Source organism: Papaver somniferum, chromosome 5 (genome assembly GCF_003573695.1).
Source record: "Papaver somniferum cultivar HN1 chromosome 5, ASM357369v1, whole genome shotgun sequence".
Taxonomy (NCBI): Eukaryota; Viridiplantae; Streptophyta; class Magnoliopsida; order Ranunculales; family Papaveraceae; genus Papaver; species Papaver somniferum.
The window spans coordinates 205012048-205032792 of NC_039362.1; the positions used below are offsets into that span (position 1 = coordinate 205012048).

The following is a 20745-nucleotide window of genomic DNA, read 5'->3' on the forward strand; positions in this document are numbered from 1 at the left end:
TTCTTTACGGCAAGACCTCCTTGATCAAAAGGTTTCTGCATCTGATTCCATCTTACAATTGAAAAGTAATTTTAAAGATGAAATAGCAAATTTCTACTGCTACTGAATAAAAAAGCAACGTAAAATTTTTGGGGCAATACCAATTTCACAAAAAGAAATCAAAATGCAGTGCATTCCATTAATAGTCCATAAATTACATCCCCTAAATCAAACTACTTTCCGCTACAAATCCAAAAAAAAAAAAAGACCAAATTTTTAACAAAACCCAGAGAAGTTAGAAAACATAGTAAGATTGATTATAGTAGCTGCCTACCATGGAGCTGTGGCAGCAGATCTAATGTTCCTCAAGATCTGTTCTCTTTCTTCAATTTGACTCCTCTCAGTTAACTTCAAGGTCTCAATCTCTTCCTTTTCAGTCCTTGAAACAGCTTTCAATTTCTTCAACTTAGCTTCTAACTCATAAATCCTAGTATGAGTTATAGTTGCTTCAACTTCTTTGTTTCTCCTATCTGAAGTGATATCCTCTAATTTGAGCTCAACTCCCTCTTGTTCTTCTAAAATTTCTCTTAATGTATCAAATTTCGCCCATAGCTTTGTACAATCATAACCCATTTCTTCAAGTTGTGATAGTGTTGCAATATACTCCTCCTGTACATCACTTGATGATAACTCAAGAGGACTACTCAACTCCACCATTTTCTTTGCAAGGTTAATGAATACTACATCCAAACCTACCTTGATATTTTCACAAACACCTGCAGTGAACTTTTCTAAAGGCTTGTAATGTGGGTTCTGTGGCATTGTTGTGAAGAGATCATCTCTTAAATTCTTGTACTCATGGGTAAGGCAAAGAGATGGATAATCATGACCAGTTGAGGATGAAGATGAAGAATGATTAGTAGTCTTCTTCCTTTTTGGAGCTTCACTGCTAGAACCCAAAGACATTTTAATGGTTTTCTGATGTGGTGGTTTTGAAAAGTTTAGTGGTTTCTCAAAGTGGGTTTTGGATTTAGTGAGAGGAGGGAGGAGTTTTTAAAGAGGGCAGATGGGTGAGCAGTGGATACTGCAGGAAACATTAATACCATGGGGAGGACAATAATGGAGTCATTGGAGTGGACTGTGTCACAACTCACAAGGTTCTTTAGGAGGAGATATTTTTTATGGGTGCTAATAGGGGTACTAACTTTCTGTGGGGTATACCATTAGCTGCTTTGAATGTAACTGGTCCATACAGTTGAATTTCAGGTACTTTTTCGCAGTTTTAGAATGATTTTTCAGTCACCATGATTTTTTTGCGCGAACCATGGTTTTATTAGGCCACATTCCTTATAGTGATAAGGGGTGTCTTAAAACGTTGTTGTTAACCTAATTTAATTTAAAACCAACCTAATAACCACCTTTATATATATAACCACCACCTCCTTCCACCACCACCGCCGATTACCACCTCCGATTACCACCACCACCAACCACCGATTACCACCGCCACCGCCCACCACCGCCGATTACCACCACCACCACCTCCGATTATCACCACTACCAACCACCGATTACCACCACCACCTCCTCCCACCACCGCTTATTTAAGAAATGTAACAACATCAATGCAATCACAATTAAGTTCTGTTACATGATAATTTTATCGAGTATAAAAGACGCCAGCCGCAACCTGATTCTGTTATGGGACCACTCCGGAGGTATTTTCCAACAAATCCATCACTTTAATTTGATTTTGATTGCTTCAATCGAATAGAAATCATCAAAATAGGGTTTTAGTAGGAGTTACAGAGCCATGTTCGGTTAGGTCGATTTTCCAAAAAATCCTAGTTTACTAACCGAACTTCTTGAAAATGAAGAACACGAAGAACAATTCGGTTCTATTGGATTTAAAACTAAGTCACCGAACTCTCTGTTCGGTTGTTTCGCAAAAAATTTTAAAACTACAAAGTAACCGAACTCCACCCTTAGAACCGAAAAAAAAAACAAATCCAGTCTAACCGAACTGTGTTGTTTTGGCCACTATCTTGAGTTCCAAAATAACCGAACTTAGCCAATAGAGTTCGGTTTTTTCGCAAAAAATTTTAAAACTACAAAGTAACCGAACTTAGCAAATAGAGTTTGGTTGATTCGCAAAAAATACTTTTAACCGAACTCCTTGTATTAGAACAACAGAAGTCCATAAGTTCGGTTCCTTCGCAAAATAAGGATATCACCGAACTTTAGTTTACGAAAATAATGAGAAGTCCACAAGTTCGGTTCGTTCGCAAAAATGTTAAGTTTTCTTTGTAACCGAGCTCTACCTTTAAAACTTCGTAACCGAACTCTACCTAATTCGCCAAGAAATAAATTTTGTAGTAACCGAACGTTTGCCTAATTGCATATATGCATATATAAGCCCAGTTCGGTTGATTCGCAAAATATGTTGAAGTTTGCGAACCAACCGAACTTCTAACACTAGGTTACTTTTAACTTGCAGTTCGGTTGGGAACTTGGTTGCGTTGAAGTTTGTGAACTAACCGAACACACAAGATGTACCCAAATAAATTGTTAAGTTCAAAGTTCGGTTACCTACCATTTTATCCTAGGTAACTGAACATTACACTGTACGACCAAAACCTCCATTAACGAGCGAGTTCGGTAACCTGCGTGTTTGGAAAACGTAACCGAACTACACTTTCAGGTGTGTTCGGTTACATGTTCTTGACATATGGTAACCGAACTGACCCAAATCTACATAAAAATTTTCATTTTTTTTTGAAAGTTTGGAGCAATTCAACCAACATTATCTAAGTTTGAAGCACACCTGGGTACCCAAATACCCTTCCTCCGGTTGTGGTTGGTAAAATCCATCGTTTTTCATGTTTTCCTTCTTCATCTTCTCTAACTTTACTCTCTCAGTAATTCTACTTCTTTAAAAAAAAAACTATCCGATTTTTTAATCTCACTAATTATCTTTAACTTAATCATCTCACTAATTATTACACTAATTATTATTATCACTAACTAATCATCACTCAAAATTAATCAGAAGGATAATTTAGGTATTAATATAAATATCCAGATAAGGGATGACCTAAATTTACTTCTAATATCTTTACCCAAAATAAAATCATGATCCCAAAAAAATCATGGTCCCAGAAAAATCTTTTCACTTTTACCCATCAACCACTATTCCAAAGGATCCATAAAAAAAAATTAGAGTAAAAAAATAAGAATGGTTAAGAAGCTTAGGTTGCACAGCTTCCCAACTCCCAAGCAGAAGAAAGAAGTAAAGAGTTGAAGATCTAGAGCAGTTGGTAGTAGTTGAAGTCAAATTTCTTTCTGAAACAAGATTACTGGATATGGTGATGATGGCCATCATCTAATAGAAGAAGAAGAGGATGCTAAGATGCAATTAGAGAAGTTAACAGTTGTTCTGTGTTGTGTTTGGGTAGTTTACCATTTTTTGTGGTGAGATGTTTGCATTTTGGGTTCCTTGTTCTTTTACTTCATCATCATGCTCTTGGCAACTATCAGCAACTACCAATAAGGTTAGTAACAATCAACACTTCTCTTTCCATGTATGTAAAGATTCAGATTCTAGACTCTAGATTTATATTGATTCCTATGAATTAAACTGAATGAATCAAGATGGGTTAGCTAATTAAGTATCAAGTGACACTCAAAATTTGTTAGACATCCTATATCATCAGTAGTAGTTAAGATTGTTTTCACATTAGACAGTTCAGTTTTACAGAGTTCACTTGCTGACATTTTTCTTTCATAAATTAGACTCATATGAAATAATTCAGTTTACATGGGTTAGAGAAATGCAAACACCATTTGACATTTACCCATTGTATATGTGATTTGTAAAGTCTTTGTAAGAGTTAAGAATAACATTAGAGTCAAACTCCCAAGGCTGATGTTGCTTGATGTGTGTATTCGTAGCTAATTAGTTGCCTATGATTCAGTTAATTTCAAATTCCCTTGCATTCACCTAGCTAGATGACAGTTTAGTTGGTGACTATATATGGATTTGAGATCCCAGACACTTATACGTCTTTGTTATTTAGGTGACTCAAAAGTATGGTTTTAGACTGATTTTTTTAAGCTGTGGAATTAAAGCCGAGCTAACAAGTTACTTTTTTAGGAATAACATGTATCTCCATTCCTTTTCTCCATTGCTTCAAATTCGAATTGAATTTCCTCTTCAAGGATCCTATGTGCCATGCTAACAAGTCCAAAAGCACGCCTGATCTCTTACGACCTCGTGCTTAAAAAACATCAGCCTTCCTCCCTGGTGTGTTGTCCTAGTATCTAGAAGGAGAAAATCCAGCAAGACATTCTCATTTTGGCAGGTACATCTCGAAGGCGAAAATCCAGTAAAATATTCTCATTTTGGCAGGTACAATTTCATTTCACCATCACTGTAGTGGGATATTGCATTCATTCTTCGTTTGGGTAGTGAACAGTTGCTTATGGTTGTGCACCCTCTATTAGACTATTGGTTGTGGAAGATTTTGAAATAAAATCTCCCTGGCTGTGTTGCCGCGTATAATTCGTAAGCAGTATGTTCTTGGTGGTGTGACTTCACTGTTTTCTCTTGGTCACAACCTTATGTTTCTTTGTTGGCGGTTACTGGTTGTGGTGGTTTGCCTGCGTTTATTCTGTGAATGTGCCGCTTAAGGTAACTTGGGTGATGCCAGCTTTTTGATGAAAAAATGTAGTCAGTAGGAAGTAGCCTTTCTATTATGGGTAGTGAACAGTTGCTTATAGTTGTGCACCCTCTATTAGACTATTGGTTGTGGAAGATTTTGAAATAAAATCTCCCTGGCTGTGTTGCCGCGTATAATTCGTAAGCAGTATGTTCTTGGTGGTGTGACTTCACTGTTTTCTCTTGGTCACAACCTTATGTTTGTTTGTTGGCGGTTACTGGTTGTGGTGGTTTGCCTGCGTTTATTCTGTGAATGTGCCGCTTAAGGTAACTTGGGTGATGCCAGCTTTTTGATGAAAAAATGTAGTCAGTAGGAAGCAGCCTTTCCTACAGTTACTAAACTGGGATAGAATAGAACTTTATATTGATTCCTCTGAATTGAACTGACTGAATCAAGATGGGTTAACTAATTAAGTATGATATGACACTCAAGATTTGGTGTTACCAAAGTTAGAACACCCCATATCAGTAGTTTTATTAAGATTTACCCAGTGGATATGGGAGGTTCGTATTCTTTGTGGCTAGATGTGTATATTTGTGGCTAATTAGTTGCCTCTGACAGGCTTCGATCCAGTTATTTTGAAATCCCCGTGCATTCACCTATCTAGATGACTGTTTAGTTGGCGATTATCTATGGATTTGAGATCTTAGACGCTGTAGTTGCTGGTTCAGTTTGGCGAAATGAGAGTGTAGTTTTATACTAAATTACTGATTTTGCTAAGACGTGGAAGGTGAGGAGCTACTAGCTTTGTCTCACTGAATAGTATCACTGGTAGTTAATTCAGGATTCTTTGCAGATATATTGTGGCTCAAATTAGGATTATTCTTCTTTGCATGTAATTGTATATATTACTTAGAATAGTTAGCCAAATAGTATATAACATTAGTTCTATATTTTGTTGCCTGTTATAGGCTGTACAATGATCTTATTTATACAGAATGAAATGAATAGAGAAGGCATTCAGCCATTTAGCATTTAGATTGTCATGGCATCAGAGCCAGCAATCAGTTTCTGATTTTTTTTCTTTGGGCTGTCTTTTCGTCTCGTCTTGGTTTTGGGTTGATTTTCAACAATTTTGGTTTTATTTTTTTTTAGATGTTTATCGAACATTTTTCTGGCAAATCCTCGGAGACATTTGCAATCAGGTTTACAGGTAAGAACTATGTTGCCTGGGAGTTTCAGTTTAGAATGTTCTTGAAAGGGAAGACACTTTGGAATCATATCGACGGCAGTTCTTCAAAGCCTACAGACGTTGAGGAACTTGCGCAATGGGAAACCAAAGATGCTCGCATCATTTCTTGGATTTTAGCAACTATTGAGCCACGTATGGTCAATAATCTGCGTTCTTTTCATACAACAAAACAAATGTGGGATTACCTGAGACGTATTTATCACCAAGAAAATACTGCGCGGCGCTTTCAACCTGAACTTGAAATCAGTCAATTCAGTCAAGGTAATCTTTCCATTGAGCAATATTATTCTGATTTTATTAACCTCTGGAGCGAGTATTCTGGGATTATTTATTCTAAGGTCTCTCAAGAGACGTTGGAAGGTCTTCAGGCAGTGCATGAGGAAACCAAGCGGGATCAATTCTTGATGAAATTGAGACCAGAGTTTGAGACTGCGCGAGCTGGATTGTTGAACAGAAATCTGGTTCCCTCATTAGATATATGTGTTGGTGAATTATTGCGTGAGGAACAAAGGATGGCTACACAAGCTGCTATAAGTGGGCAGAAAGAAACGGCTGATTTGGTCAATCTGGCCTATGCTGCTCAAGGGAGGAATCATGGGAAAGGGCAATCACAATGCTATAGTTGCAAAGAGTTTGGGCATATTGCACGCAATTGCAATAAGAAATTCTGCAACTATTGCAAACAACAAGGCCACATTATCAAAGAGTGTCCTACACGTCCAGAAAATAGAAAAGCCCAAGCATTTCAAGCTGTTGCTTCATCCTCTACTGTTAGTCAGTCAACAATTACTCCAGAAATGATACAACAAATGATTCTTTCAGCTTTCTCTGCGCTTGGACTTCAAGGTAATAGTAAGTCAATTACCTTTCCTTGGATTGTTGATTCTGGAGCGTCCAATCATATGACTGGCTCATCTGATTTATTACACAATGTACGGGAATATACTGGTACACAAAATATTGAAATTGCTAATGGCAGTAAACTTCCAATTACAGCTGTTGGAGATATTACACCCTCTTTTCATCATGTATTTATTTCCCCTGGATTATCTACTAGCCTTATTTCAGTTGGTCAAATGGTGGATAATAACTGTGATGTGCACTTTTCTCGTAATGGTTGTGTTGTACAGGATCAGGTGTCGGGGAAGGTGATCACGAAGGGGCCTAAAGTGGGCAGAATTTTTCCGCTGCAATTTTCGATTCCTAGAACTTTGTCTTTAGCTTCTATTTTAGTTGAGAATAAGGCTTCCATTTGGCATAAACGCTTGGGTCATCCGAATAATGAGATTTTATCAACATTAATGAATCGTGGTTTTCTTGGTAACAAAGATAAAAGTTTCAATTTTGATTGTTCTACCTGTAAGTTGGGGAAGAGTAAAGTTTTACCTTTTCCTACATCTGGTAGTCATGCTACTACATGTTTTGAGATTATACATTCTGATGTTTGGGGTATTACTCCTGTTATCTCACATGCTCAATATAAATATTTTGTTACGTTTATTGATGACTACAGCCGTTTTACATGGATTTATTTCCTGCGCACCAAGGCTGAAGTATTCACTGTGTTTCAAGCTTTTCTAGCCTATATTGAAACACAGTTCTCTACATGTATTAAGATTTTGCGATCTGATAATGGAGGTGAATACATGTCACATGAATTTCAGGGATTCTTGCAACAGAAAGATATTATATCTCAGAGATCTTGTCCTAATACACCTCAACAAAACGGGGTGGCTGAACGTAAGAACCGTCACTTGTTGGATATGGTTCGAATATTGCTTTTGGAGTCCTCTGTTCCAGCAAAGTTTTGGGTGGAAGCTTTATCTACGGCTGTATATTTAATCAATCGCTTACCCTCTCAACAATTGAGGTTTGACTCTCCTTATTATCGCCTCTTCAGCACATATCCTCAGTACGACAGGTTGCACACTTTTGGGTGTGTTTGTTTCGTTTATCTTCCTTCTCATGAGCGTCACAAACTTATGGCTCAATCAGTAAAATGTGTTTTTATGGGGTATAGTACTACTCAGAAAGGATATCTGTGCTATGATAGTGTTGCTAATCGCATGCGTATTTCTAGAAATGTGATTTTCTTTGAAAATGAGTATTTCTTTCAGCAGCATGTCTCTCATCTTGATAATGTTTGTATTCCTAATTTTGAGCATATCAATGATCTGTCACCACTCATTGAGCGTTTTAAACGCAACCATGTTTATCAGCGAAGACGGCCCCTTTCTTCACAAATCCTTCCCGACCCTGATCCGGTGATTGCTCCAGTGGCTCTCCGCAGGTCACATCGTACCACTCAGCCCCCCACTCGGTATGGTTTCTCTGCCACTTTAGCTAACACCGAAATTCCCACATGTGATTCTAAAGCAGCTAAACTTGCATGTTGGACGAAAGCCATGCAAGAAGAGCTTCTAGCTCTTCAGGAGAATCATACTTGGGATATTGTCCCATGTCCTGCGGGTGTAAAACCCATTGGATGTAAATGGGTATATTCCATTAAGCTACGCTCTGATGGGTCTCTTGACAGATATAAAGCAAGGTTGGTGGCACTTGGTAATCGGCAACAACATGGAGTTGACTACGAAGAAACATTTGCACCTGTCGCAAAAATGACTACTGTAAGACTTATTCTTGCTATTGCAGCCTCTCAAGGTTGGCCATTGAGTCAAGTGGACGTTAAGAATGCTTTCTTACATGGGGATCTTAAGGAAGAAATCTATACGACTCCACCACCTGGATTCTTCTCCACTCCATTGACAGATGTTTGTAAGCTCAAACGATCACTTTATGGCTTGAAACAGGCACCACGAGCCTGGTTTGACAAGTTTCGCACTACACTTATCAACTTCTCCTTTGTCCAGAGTCAGTATGATTCTTCTCTGTTCCTTTGCAAAACTTTAAATGGCATTGTTTTACTCTTGATTTATGTTGATGATATTGTTATTACGGGTACAGACTCTACTTTGATTTCCAAACTTAAAGAGCATCTTTGTCAGTCCTTTCATATGAAGGATTTAGGTCCTTTGCAATATTTTTTGGGTCTTGAAGTTCAGTCGACAGACACTGGTCTTTTTTTACACCAACATAAATATACTCGAGATCTTATTTCTTTGGCTGGACTACAAGATGGTCGCTCAGTTGACACTCCTTTAGAGGTAAATGTCAAATATCGTCGGGATGATGGTGATTTTCTTTCTGATCCTTCTTTGTATCGTAGATTGGTGGGAAGCCTCAATTATTTGATGATTACAAGGCCAGATATTTCATTTGCTGTTCAACAAGTTAGTCAATTTATGCAAGCATCTACACACATCCATCTAGCTGCCGTTCGTCGCATTATTCGCTATTTGCAAGGCACTTCTGATAAAGGTCTCTTCTTTCCTGTGGGTACTTCCATTCGTTTAGATGCATATAGTGATGCAGACTGGGCTGGTTGTTCAGATACTCGACGTTCTATTACCGGCTGGTGTATGTTTCTTGGTGACTCTCTTGTATCATGGAAGAGCAAAAAGCAGCAACGAATATCTAAATCTTCAACTGAGTCTGAGGATCGTGCTATGTCCTCTGCATGCTCAGAAATTATTTGGCTTCGTGGTCTCTTGGGTGAACTTGGCTTCTCTCAAGCCGAGCCTACTCAACTTCATGCAGATAATACCAGTGCCATCCAAATTGTCGCAAATACAGTATTTCATGAACGTACAAAACACATTGAAGTGGATTGTCATTCTATTCGTGATGCATATGATAGTCGTGTTATTTCACTTCCTCGTATCAATACTTCTCTTCAAACAGATGATGTTTTCACGAAGGCTCTTTCAAGAAAACGTCATCAGTTCTTGGTTGACAAATTGATGCTTCACAATCATCCAGCATCAATTTGAGGGGGATGTCACTGGTAGTTAATTCAGGATTCTTTGCAGATATATTGTGGCTCAAATTAGGATTATTCTTCTTTGCATGTAATTGTATATATTACTTAGAATAGTTAGCCAAATAGTATATAGCATTAGTTCTATATTTTGTTGCCTGTTATAGGCTGTACAATGATCTTATTTATACAGAATGAAATGAATAGAGAAGGCATTCAGCCATTTAGCATTTAGATTGTCAAATAGGATCAGTGAGAAGAAGCTTTTAATTTCTCACCTTTCACTCAATAGGACCAGTCCCAAATTATTACTCTTGGTTCGCCTAAAAAACCAACAATAAGATTTCAAGCTGTTGTTTCTTACCTTTCACTTAATAGGACCAGTCTCATGGAAATTTCTAAGAGTTGAAATGATAACTCATTTGGGCTGAATGCAAACATCTAATGGTGAATAACCAGTAGATCACATCACCCTGTTCACTGTTAGATGTTGTCATTCACTCCAAAAAGGTTACTACTCCACTCTTTAGTTTGTAGTCCCCTCTAAGTAGTTATGTTTGTTAGCTATTTATTTTCTCGCAATTAAGTTAATGCTGTGAAAATAATATACTTTTCCTTGCTTATTTGCGAAGTTACATTTCAGGTAAAAGGGTTGTTCTCTGCAAGATTTTATTTATACGGAGTATTATTTTATTTTTTTTGAAATATTTACAAGAGTAGGAGTAGCTGATCAAAAGAGAATTGTGCTCTGCAAATCGAAAGCATAACCATTGCAATTGTATGTGTAAAAATAGTTTTCTTCCAGAGCCAGGGAAACTGTATATTTCATGAATTATGCTAGTTACTTAATTTGAGCACGCTTTTAGTTTATGAGTTTCCATCCCGGTTGAATTAAGTTTGCAAACAAACAATGAAATACCATTTTTTAAGAGCCTAAGTTTTGTCAAGCAGACAACATAGAAAGCTACGCATACTGGCATTCAACATCAGCAGAGGCCTAGTACATCTTTCATTACTTTTTTAGGAATAATGCCTCCAAATTCAATATCTTATGTGAAGGAAGCTATTATTACTGATCCACAGGTATTTAATAATGACGTCTTAATGTCCCACTTGTAACAGCTTATGGACTAAACCTCCCTTGTGCATTTGTACAGTTCTACACAGATTTGTACATGCGGAGACCAATTATTTTTATTCTAATGGCTATTCTCTTCTTCGATTAATAAGTGTATGGCTTGATTTGTTATGTTGCATGGATTAAGTTATATGGCTATTATGTATATTGAGCCTGCACCCACTCTTTTCTGTGTTTAATGTAAACTTGGGTGTCAAAAAACAGATAAGGAAAGAAACACTGTTAGACTTGCTGAAATGTTCACTAAATCGGAGGGTGAAGTGTTGTATGTATGTCGGAAACATGTTATCTCTTGTCATGCCAATAAGAATAGAACTAAGAAATAGTATCCTGTGTCCGACAAATTATGTGAGTTTTGAAGTTTTCCTTTTCTGCTAGTCCTTGGAATTAATTCTTTACTTTTTTTAATAGGTGGCAGAAGTCATTGAGTCGCTTCAGGCACATCTTTAGTCTGAATCACAGAGTAAGATATCCAGATATCCCAGAGTATTACATTTCTGGGAATCATGATAATAGCTATTCAGCAACCCGCTCACGAAATCCAAAGGTAATATGATCTGCTGGCTTAGCACAATTCATGAGACATGAGAGCTTCATATGTAGCCTCAGAAACAATCTATTGTCATAACAGGAGTAAACCATTCAAGAATACGGTTTCTCCCCTCATATTTCTTTGCAATTCTTGATTAGGACTTCTTGTCTGTGTTATCATACAGGTTCTCAAACGTTATGAAAAAGCTTTTTGGATCAGGAAATTATTGCCTTTTTTTTCCCTTCTGTTTTTGAGGATGACTGTCATGGCAAGGATAAATACCATCCTCACTAAGTATAAGTTCTTCAGAGTTGATTCATTAACTACCCTGCTTTGCGTTGCTAATGGAAGAGTTATGTGGGAAGACAAAATTAGAACTGTATATAATATCTGTGGTTAAGATAGAATTTTTATCATTGAGGATACTGAATGTTCAGATGTGTTGCCTGCTTTGGATGTCACAATGATTCTTCACGTGTGGACAGTTATGTAGAGTTCACTCTCATCTTATGTTTGGAACTTCGATTTTTTTCTGAAGAAAGCTTGACAGAAAAACCCTGCTACAAAAGAGATGTGGGTAGTGGCCATGTTTAGCTCAATGATGGGTATGTTGTTTATGAGAAATGAAATGGTTTTTGAAGAAGCTAACTGGTGTTTGCTGAGAATTAAGAAGAAAGTCTTGCAAAATTACAGAACGCAGGCTGATTAGAAGATGGTGAATTATTGAACGCAGCTGGTGGCCACTAAGAGAATAAAATCCTATCTGTTTTGACGACGCTTCTTGTTGTAATCCAGGATTAGTTGGCGCAGGCTTTGGTTGTAAGAACTTTAATGGGTGTTTTTGTCTATGCTTTAGCTGTGGTGTTGGGTATTCAGAAAAACTATGTTGTTGAAACAATGGGTGTTATTCCAGCTTTGGAGTGGACTGGAGACCCGCTAAGATTGTTTCTGATTCTGTTAGTGTTCTGCAAAGCTTTATGAAGTACGAGGTTCTCTGGATTGTTGAGGCGAGGTGCCGCCAAAGGATTCTTAAATCTTAGAGAAGATACAGTATTTTCATGTTTATCGCGAAATTAATGTTACTGCAGACAAAACGGCCAAGATGGGTGCTGGTTTGGCAATTTGGGAGAAAAAAGAGTTCAGTACCCAAAGTGTGTGTTAAAGCTGGAGCATGTAGATAGAAGCTGCAATAGATTTTGCTAGTGTAGGCAGCATCTGTTCCCTTTGTTTCTGAGCTATGAGGCAGGTTGTTGTTGTTTTCTCTAGCTTATTTTGAGGTTTTATGTTTCGGGTGATTCCTGTTTGCAGGAGAATCCTCTTTTTTTTTTTTTCCTGTGACATCCATGGTAAATGTCGCTGTTTTATGTAAAGAACTCCCATTGCAATTGATTATCGGAAATGCTATTCCAAGCACTCTTCACCACACTAATCACCACTCAACTGCTAGGTGTTGCACATGCAGTGGTCCAATTTATTCATCCAGGACCCACCCTTAAATTGATTATCGGTGTTGCTATTCCACACACTCTTCGCCACTCTAATCACAGCTCAAGATGACGTGTCCTCTAAACAGATAAAAACGTGGAAGAGAGTGTGCTCGGTCAAATGGTCTCTGCAGTTAATATTATAAAAAATTAGATTTTCTCTCTCTCTCTATTTATTTACAGTTGGAGAGATAAAACAAAAAAACCAGATCTCAGTCTCACTTCTTTGAGAGCTGAGACAGAAAATAGGAGAAAGGAGTCTGCGGAAATTTTTCTTCTGCTTTGTTGAAGAATTGAAATCAGTAAGTGATACTACCAATTTTCTTAGATTCATATGCATATTTGATTTATAATAACTGATTCTACTGATTTCCTAGATTTATATCTATAATTTAAATCTTATGTTAATTTTTTCATCATGAAAATTTAAAAAAGATGAGTTGGGCTTCTTAAATTTGATCAACAGAGTCGAAATTTAGGTAAATCTTAAATTATTTCGTCTCTGCAATCAAATATGTTTCATTCGTTTTGTGCTTAATTATTTCTCACCGTTGAGTATTTCCGTTGATTTAGTGCAAGAATTTCATTTTGTTAATAATAAGTAGATAGGTGCACATCAAGTGTTCGATAATTTGTTGTGAAGAAAGAATTTTATTTTGTTTAGTGATGGTATGCTTTTACTGATAATTGTAAAAATGACTTGGTTGGTTTAAGGTTCTTAAAATGACATGCTAATTATGTTTAAGGTTCTTACTGGTCTAGATCTAGAGATTAGCTCAATGACAAGCATTGAAGCTAATGACTTGGTTGATATGTGCATATATATAGCTTTGAAATTGGGGTGCATGATAGTTGAACTACCTTTTTAGGCACAAACTATATACCTGCTGTAAGTTTCTGTTTCTAGAAAGTAAAGAGGACAGCACTACAAATGAACAGAAGCCAAAACATAACATTAAGTGATGGCTCGTCAATTCATGAGATGAACCATCATCTTTCACAAGCACCGGACCAAGTTATTGACCTACAGGTTGAGTTAACCTCCATATGTAGGCCTCTCTCTGCCACCAAATACACTCACACTGATTGAAACAAATGGAATTTCTTTACTTTTTGATTTTGTTGTATTTACTTTGTTTACCCTTTAAATATCTGTAAATTAGGTGCACTAGGTGGCAACACTGATGCAAACTCTTGCATATGAAAAGAACTTGCTCCATTGAATTCCTATAACAATCACGACGACAGATTAGTAACATATCTTCCACTAAAATCCTACAACAACTACGACGATATATTAATAACATATTTCCATAGAAACAAGTCCTAAGAAAAAAAACAAGTCGCAAGAGAAAATTACAAATCTTCATGGACACTAGTAGTAAAAGGATTATCATAAATCTTACCATCGGCAGACCTGCGTAAGGAGCAGGCGGATGCTGATAGGATCCCCAAGGTTGGTACATAGGCACCTGGGGTAATAATCCGTTTCCTTGGTACATATGAGTTTGTCCTATTACTCCCTTATACTGCCACATTGGTATTTGGGATAATACTCCATCTGCTTGGTATATATAATTAGGAGCTTCTATTCCATTACGTTCTTGTTGTGGCACAACCTGTATAGTTCCAACTGTATTGGTCATTCCATTGCGAGATAAAAAATAAATAATGAATGAATATAAATTGATCAAAGTAAGTTACCTGCACATTTCCATCTCCATCCAAATTGGTAATTTTATGATTTTTATTTTTACTTCCCGGTGGTCGTCCTCGTTTTTTAGTTTTTGGTATAGGTACATCAACAGATGCAAGACCATCTTCTTCATTATATGTACTCCCACTGTTGCCATCTATAGGATTCTTCTTGTTACGTTTCCATGTAGCTTTTTTATACGTATTAGATCGTGGTCTTCATGGTCCTTTTGGTTTCTCCTTAGAATTAAGTACATCCGCAACTACCGCATCATCATTAGTGGTAGGACTCTTTGTTTCAATCTCCTGCACCGTTGTACACTTCTCATTAGTGGTAAGACTCTTTGTTTCAATCTCCTGAATTTCATTATTCTTTTTTAGTAAATCCAATTGTATGACCAACAGTTGCTTAACATCATTGAAAGAAAGTTCCGATTTTACTGTCATGTCTGCAACCTCACTGAAAAGAATACTCAAGTTATTATAACGATCACGTTCAACAGTGTTTTTCCAAAACCCAGTATTAGCTTTCATACTTGTGTGAGACCTTTTCACATCTTTCCTCCATCTTTTCTTTATGTATTTGTCAGGTATCAACTTAATTCCATGCCTGATTAATACATTAAGCGCATGTCTACATAATATTCCTTCAAACTCAAACATCCGACAACTACAAGAAACGTCGCAGTCATTTGAATAAAAAATCACATCAAACTTAAACTGTTTTTCAATCTTTTGCTCATCAATCCCCTCGATCCATACACTTGCACGAGTAACATACTTAAATGTTCCGGGAGGATCCTCTTCTTGTTTGATAAGTTCACAATACATTTTCGAAGTCAGTTCATTTTGAAAATCTTTAAACTTTGACAAAGTATATAGTCCCTGCATCTGTTTTTCCATTTCAAAAAATGTAGCAGTAGGAATCAGTTTGGAAGACGATTCTGCATCAGCAACAATCTCTTTCTCTGCCTTATCCCTCGTTGCACGTTCAAATTGCTCCACAAATTGTTTCAAAGTTGTTTTTGGACCAAGGTATCCATCAAAAAATGAGTTCATACTCTCGCTTTTTTGTGTAGATTACATTCCAGCCCAAAAACAATCATTTAGATAACAAGGTACCCAACGATGCCTTTCTTCATATAATGTTTTAAGCCATTCATTGTCATACAATTTATACTTTTGTAACATTTCCATCCATTTTGTTTCAAACTCTGACTGATATTGAGAATTATAGACAACCTTTTTCATTGTATATGTAATGCGCAAATAATTACGATGACTTTTAAACTTCTCCGGTAATTTTTTCATCACATGCCATATGCACCATCTATGTCTACTATTGGGGAACACTATCTCTATGGCATTTTGCATAGCCTTCGCTTGGTCAGTTACGATTGCAGGAGGAGCACATCCGGACATACAATCAAGCCACTTGGTAAATAACCATGCAAAAGAGTCTGTATCTTCATATACTACCAATCCACATCCAAATAATATTGATTCTCCATGATGGTTTACCCCAACAAATGGAGCAAACGGCATATCATACCGATTCACCAAGTATGTGGTGTCAAAAGAAATAACCTCACCAAACTCTTTATATTCTTCTCTTGACCTACCATCTGCCCAAAACACAGTTCTCAAACGACCAGTATCATCTACATCAACACTTGAATAAAATCCCAAACCTTGTGAACTCATCTTTGCAAAATAAGTTAAAATGGCAACTGCATCTCCTTCTCCTAGCCGTGAATTTCGCAACTTATCAATTAGATTTCTACAATCTTTTTGAGAACACGTCATATTCTCATGACCGCCAGCTTCATTTACACAAACATCATAACTTTTACACAACCTAACACCAGATTGATCAAGAAGATCAATTTGATTCTTTACCCGAGAATTAATGAATCGATTACAACGAAAATGTCTAGCGTTTTCAGGTTTCAATTCATGATTGTGATCCAAATTGAGTTGGCTGATTACATAACCAACTAGGCAATCTAACTGTAACACTAGCTTGGCTTGACAACCACATTTTATTGTTGCTTGGGGCCTTAATGGATTTTCAGAAACGGAACTACACTTACCTGCTCGAGCACAAGTAAACTTGTAGCTTCTTATATACCCCGCACCATTTTTCACAGATGTGCTTTTCACCACAGGAAATCCAGTCACTTTCCCGAATGTCTTGTAAAACTCCCATGCATCATCTATGGATTCAAACCCCATACCAAGAGCAGGTTGTATATGAGGTTTGCTTCCATTAATATCAACGCAATCTGACTTTTTAGAAGTCTCCTCCTGCAACAGCAAAGATATCAACACCATATTATATACACAAAAAATACTTTTAATTACTGAGACCTTTTGTCAAACAATTAATATGAACTGTATCATGTTAGTTAGTAGGAAATAACTTTGTTCCATGATACTAAAAATTGAGCATAAAAATCCCCAATACTTAAATATGAGCATAACAATCCCAAAGCCAAATTGAATTGATTTTTCAAACAAAATCAGAATGATGATTTTTGGATGGTTTCACTAACCGTGTTCTTTTCGCTGAAAAATTCTCCTACCTCTTCAATATGCATCTTCTTAGAAATTTCCAAACCTCTTAGACAAAAAATAGTGTTTTGGTGAAGTAGTTCACCAAAATTTTGTTCAAAGCACATTTTAAATCTGATTTCAAAATCCCAGATTGGATTTTTCCCGCCCAATTTCCTCCAAATCAGAAAGAGAAGAAAATAAGAGATTAATTTAACAAGTTAAATCTGCAGAGACCCATGCTTTGACCGAGCAAATTTTCTCTCTCCCACGTTTTTAACAGTTTTGAGTGACACGTCATCTTGAACTGTGAGTGGAGTGGTAAAAGGTGCGGGGAATAGCAAAACCGATTGATTATGCCAATTTAAGGATCTCTTAGTTCTTGACATCATTTTTTAAAGCTTTCATACTAATTATAACTAATGAATCAAAGAGCCTCATCAAGATTTTGTGGCATTATCAATTCACAAAGACAAATTAAAATGCAGTTCATCCATTGAAAATCCATACATCACAACCCCCAAATTAATTCAAATTAAACTACTTTTCTACAACTCCAAAAAAGAACAAAAAAGACTAGACTTTTAGCAAAACCCATAAAAGTTAGAAAACATAGAAAGATTGATCAGTATCAGTAGACACGAAAAAACCCATTTGGAGTGACTATACCAGCTTCCTACCATGGAGCTGTGGCAGCAGATCTAAAGTTCCTCAAGATCTGTTCTCTTTCTTCAATGGGGCTCCTGTCAGTAAACTTCAAGGTTTCAATCTCCTCCTCAGTCTCTAAAAAAGCTTTCAACTTCTTCAGCTCAGCTTCTACCTCATAAATCCTAGTACGGGTCATAGTTGCTTCGACTTGTTTGTTTCTCCTCTTTGAAATAGTTTCTTCCATTTTGAGGCCAACTCCCTCTCCTTCAATTGAAATTGCTCTTAGAGAATCAAATTTCCTCCATAACTTTTCACAATCATAACCCATTTCTTCAAGTTGGGTTAGTGTTGCAATGAATTCCTCATATACACCACTTGATGACAACTCAAGAGGACTACTCAACTTCACCATCTTCTTTGCAAGGTTAATGAAGACTGCATCCAAACCCACCTTGATATTCTCGCAAACACCTGCAGAGTAGTTTTGTAAAGGCTGGTAATGTGGGTTCTGTGGCATTGCTCTGAAGAGATCATCTCTTAAACCCCTGTAATGATCGTTAAGGCGAAGAAATGGGTAATCATAACCAGTTGACATTCTCACTCTCACAGTTGATGATGAAGATGAAGAAGTACAAGTTCTCTTTTTGGGAGCTTCACTGGAAGACATGTGATGTTTCATGGTGGGGGTGGTTTTCCGAGGGTTTCAAAGGCGGTTTAGCTCAAAAATCAGTGGTTTGAGAAAAGGGTTTTTTGATTTGAACAAAACAAAGGTGTGGGTGTGGTTTTGGGTACAGGGTTCAGAGGAGTTTTAAAGAGGAGGGGGATTGCAGTTGAGGAGGGCAGCTCATTTGTTTGTTTCATTTCCGTTTCTGTATTGTGTTGCTTTTCAGTATTCGAGTATTGAACAGCATTCGAGTCCTTTGCAACACGAAAATGGGTTTTGTTTTGTTTGAGCAGGTGCAGCCAGGGTACTGTAGGAAAGGGTTAATGCCATGAAAGGGATCTATATCTACATTTTAGTGTTATGCTTGATGTGAGTCTGGGACACCCACATTATCTAATTAGGTGTCATTGGTGTACCTTGTTGTGGTACTACACATGTAGGCGATGAAATGTGAGCTAAATTTTAAAGCTATGGTTCTTACTGCTATATATACTATACTATTTACAAATTTATGAAGTAGAGAAGAATTTCAATCTTGTGCGCGACAAAACAGTCAATTAAATGCTTAAAAAAAAAGAAGAAAGAGTCAATCAAGGATTTAGAGTATTAGAAGAAGATGAATGTTCAACCTAATCAACTAGAAGGAGCATATTCTGGTACGGTCCTAAACATTTCCGGGTTTGGTCCTCCAACTTATTATTGTATTAGCCAAACACACACTAGAAGAGAATAAAGTGCTATGTCATCAAACATTTTATTTTATTATTGGTCGGCAAAGATAAACTTTTTTTAAGTAAAAATGGCCTAAGCAAACATGAAAGCCGTCTAATATATAAGAATCTCATGGTTCATAAATTTTTTCCCGGCACCAGAGGCGTGGGTATTTGTCATTCTTAAAAATGGGGAACGAAATAGAAGTAATTTCGTCTTTGTGTATATGCATCTTCGAGAGTCATTTGGAAGATGAGGAACTCTCAAGATGGATCTTGATCTGATGTTTTCTCCGTTAGTAATTATAAATGGTACCAATCTCAACTAATTGCTTTAAAGTATTTGATACTTCTCTTCGTTTTTTTATTGGTTGGTCAAGTTTTTTATCCAACAGGAAAATAACTATTTATCCAAAGGGAGCTTGGGAAGTGTATGATCACTTCTCACTTCACCTTTGCCCTGTCGAGTTGACAAAATCAGTGGACTTTTTTTTTTTTTTTTTTAAATAAATAAACCAGGCTTAACCCCGGAGATACAAACCAAAGTTTGTTGCAGTTACATCTTACAAAAGCCTGGCCAAAAGGGAATTAATTTGTGGTTCTTTTCACTGTGAACTGATCTTGTGTTCAAGGCATTGATCAGCTAACATTCTTGGTAAGTAATTTTCAGACTCTGGAACTAGACTAAGTTCCTCGATCATTCTAATACATAAAATAAACGTTTGTTTTTTCCTGGCTGCAATTGATGAGAGTTATTCACTGCCTTTCCTAACTGGATTTTAATAGCATCAAGGATTTTCACGTTGTCACCTTCAACTTTTACCTGCGACTGCTTCAGTTGACGTGCCCAAAGGATTGTCATGGAAGCTGCTTCCTCCTCTATGCTTTTTTTGTGCTTGCTTCAAAACTTCTGCATCTTGCTTCAGAGAACTTTCCTGTAGGGGTGTAAATAATACCCGAAAATACTCGGCCTGCCTGTACCCGCTTGACCCTGCCTGTACCCGAAGTAGCTCAAAGCATGTTATGGCCCGTCATGGGCCACCCGGCCTGGCCTGGATTAATTTATTGGGCGGTATCGGGCTTTGCAATTAATTATGATGCCCGGCCTGATACCCGGCCTAGTGCCCGGCCTGATACCCGGCCTAGTGCCCGGCCTGAAAGCCTTCTATGTGCCATTAATCATTTAATATCCTCTTAAAAAGACTTAAAAGTTACCATTTTATAATTGTCAATTTTGTGTCAAGAAAAATAAAATATATAGTTGCTTTAACTTATAATTAGCCTTTTAAAAACATTAATGGTAATAAATTTTCTTATTAGAAAGTTTATTGTACTCTAATTAATTATTTATTATAGGCTAAAATTAAAAGTTTGTCATTGTAATTTAAATATAAAATAATACTATCACTTACGGTATGCAATGTTAGAAAGGAAAGGATATTGTATTAAAAATAAATACATTTAATACCATTCATTTGAAAATTTAAACTTAAAATAAAAGAAAAAAAATTCAAAATAGTGGCCTGTCCGGCCCGATATGGCCTGCCCGTATAAA

At 36.9% G+C, this 20745-nt stretch overlaps 3 protein-coding genes and 1 long non-coding RNA gene across 4 annotated transcripts; 1 reads left to right on the plus strand and 3 right to left on the minus strand.

The window, feature by feature from the left end:
• Window positions 1-309: 309 nt before the first annotated feature.
• On the minus strand, window positions 310-945 carry LOC113280609 (DUF724 domain-containing protein 3-like). Its single transcript, XM_026529216.1, has one exon. The coding sequence runs from the start codon at window positions 943-945 to the stop codon at window positions 310-312; it is 636 nt and encodes a 211-aa protein (XP_026385001.1).
• Window positions 946-14834: 13889 nt separating this feature from the next.
• On the minus strand, window positions 14835-15674 carry LOC113280610 (protein FAR1-RELATED SEQUENCE 1-like). The gene has a single exon (XM_026529217.1). The coding sequence runs from the start codon at window positions 15672-15674 to the stop codon at window positions 14835-14837; it is 840 nt and encodes a 279-aa protein (XP_026385002.1).
• Window positions 15675-15695: 21 nt separating this feature from the next.
• Window positions 15696-16949, minus strand: LOC113280612 (protein FAR-RED IMPAIRED RESPONSE 1-like). Its single transcript, XM_026529218.1, has one exon. It carries the CDS (start codon window positions 16947-16949, stop codon window positions 15696-15698), a length of 1254 nt encoding a protein of 417 aa, XP_026385003.1.
• Window positions 16950-19365: 2416 nt separating this feature from the next.
• LOC113278481 lies at window positions 19366-20202 on the plus strand. Its single transcript, XR_003325541.1, has 3 exons — window positions 19366-19502; window positions 19737-19845; window positions 19977-20202. It is a non-coding gene; the product is annotated as an uncharacterized LOC113278481 (long non-coding RNA).
• Window positions 20203-20745: the final 543 nt, after the last annotated feature.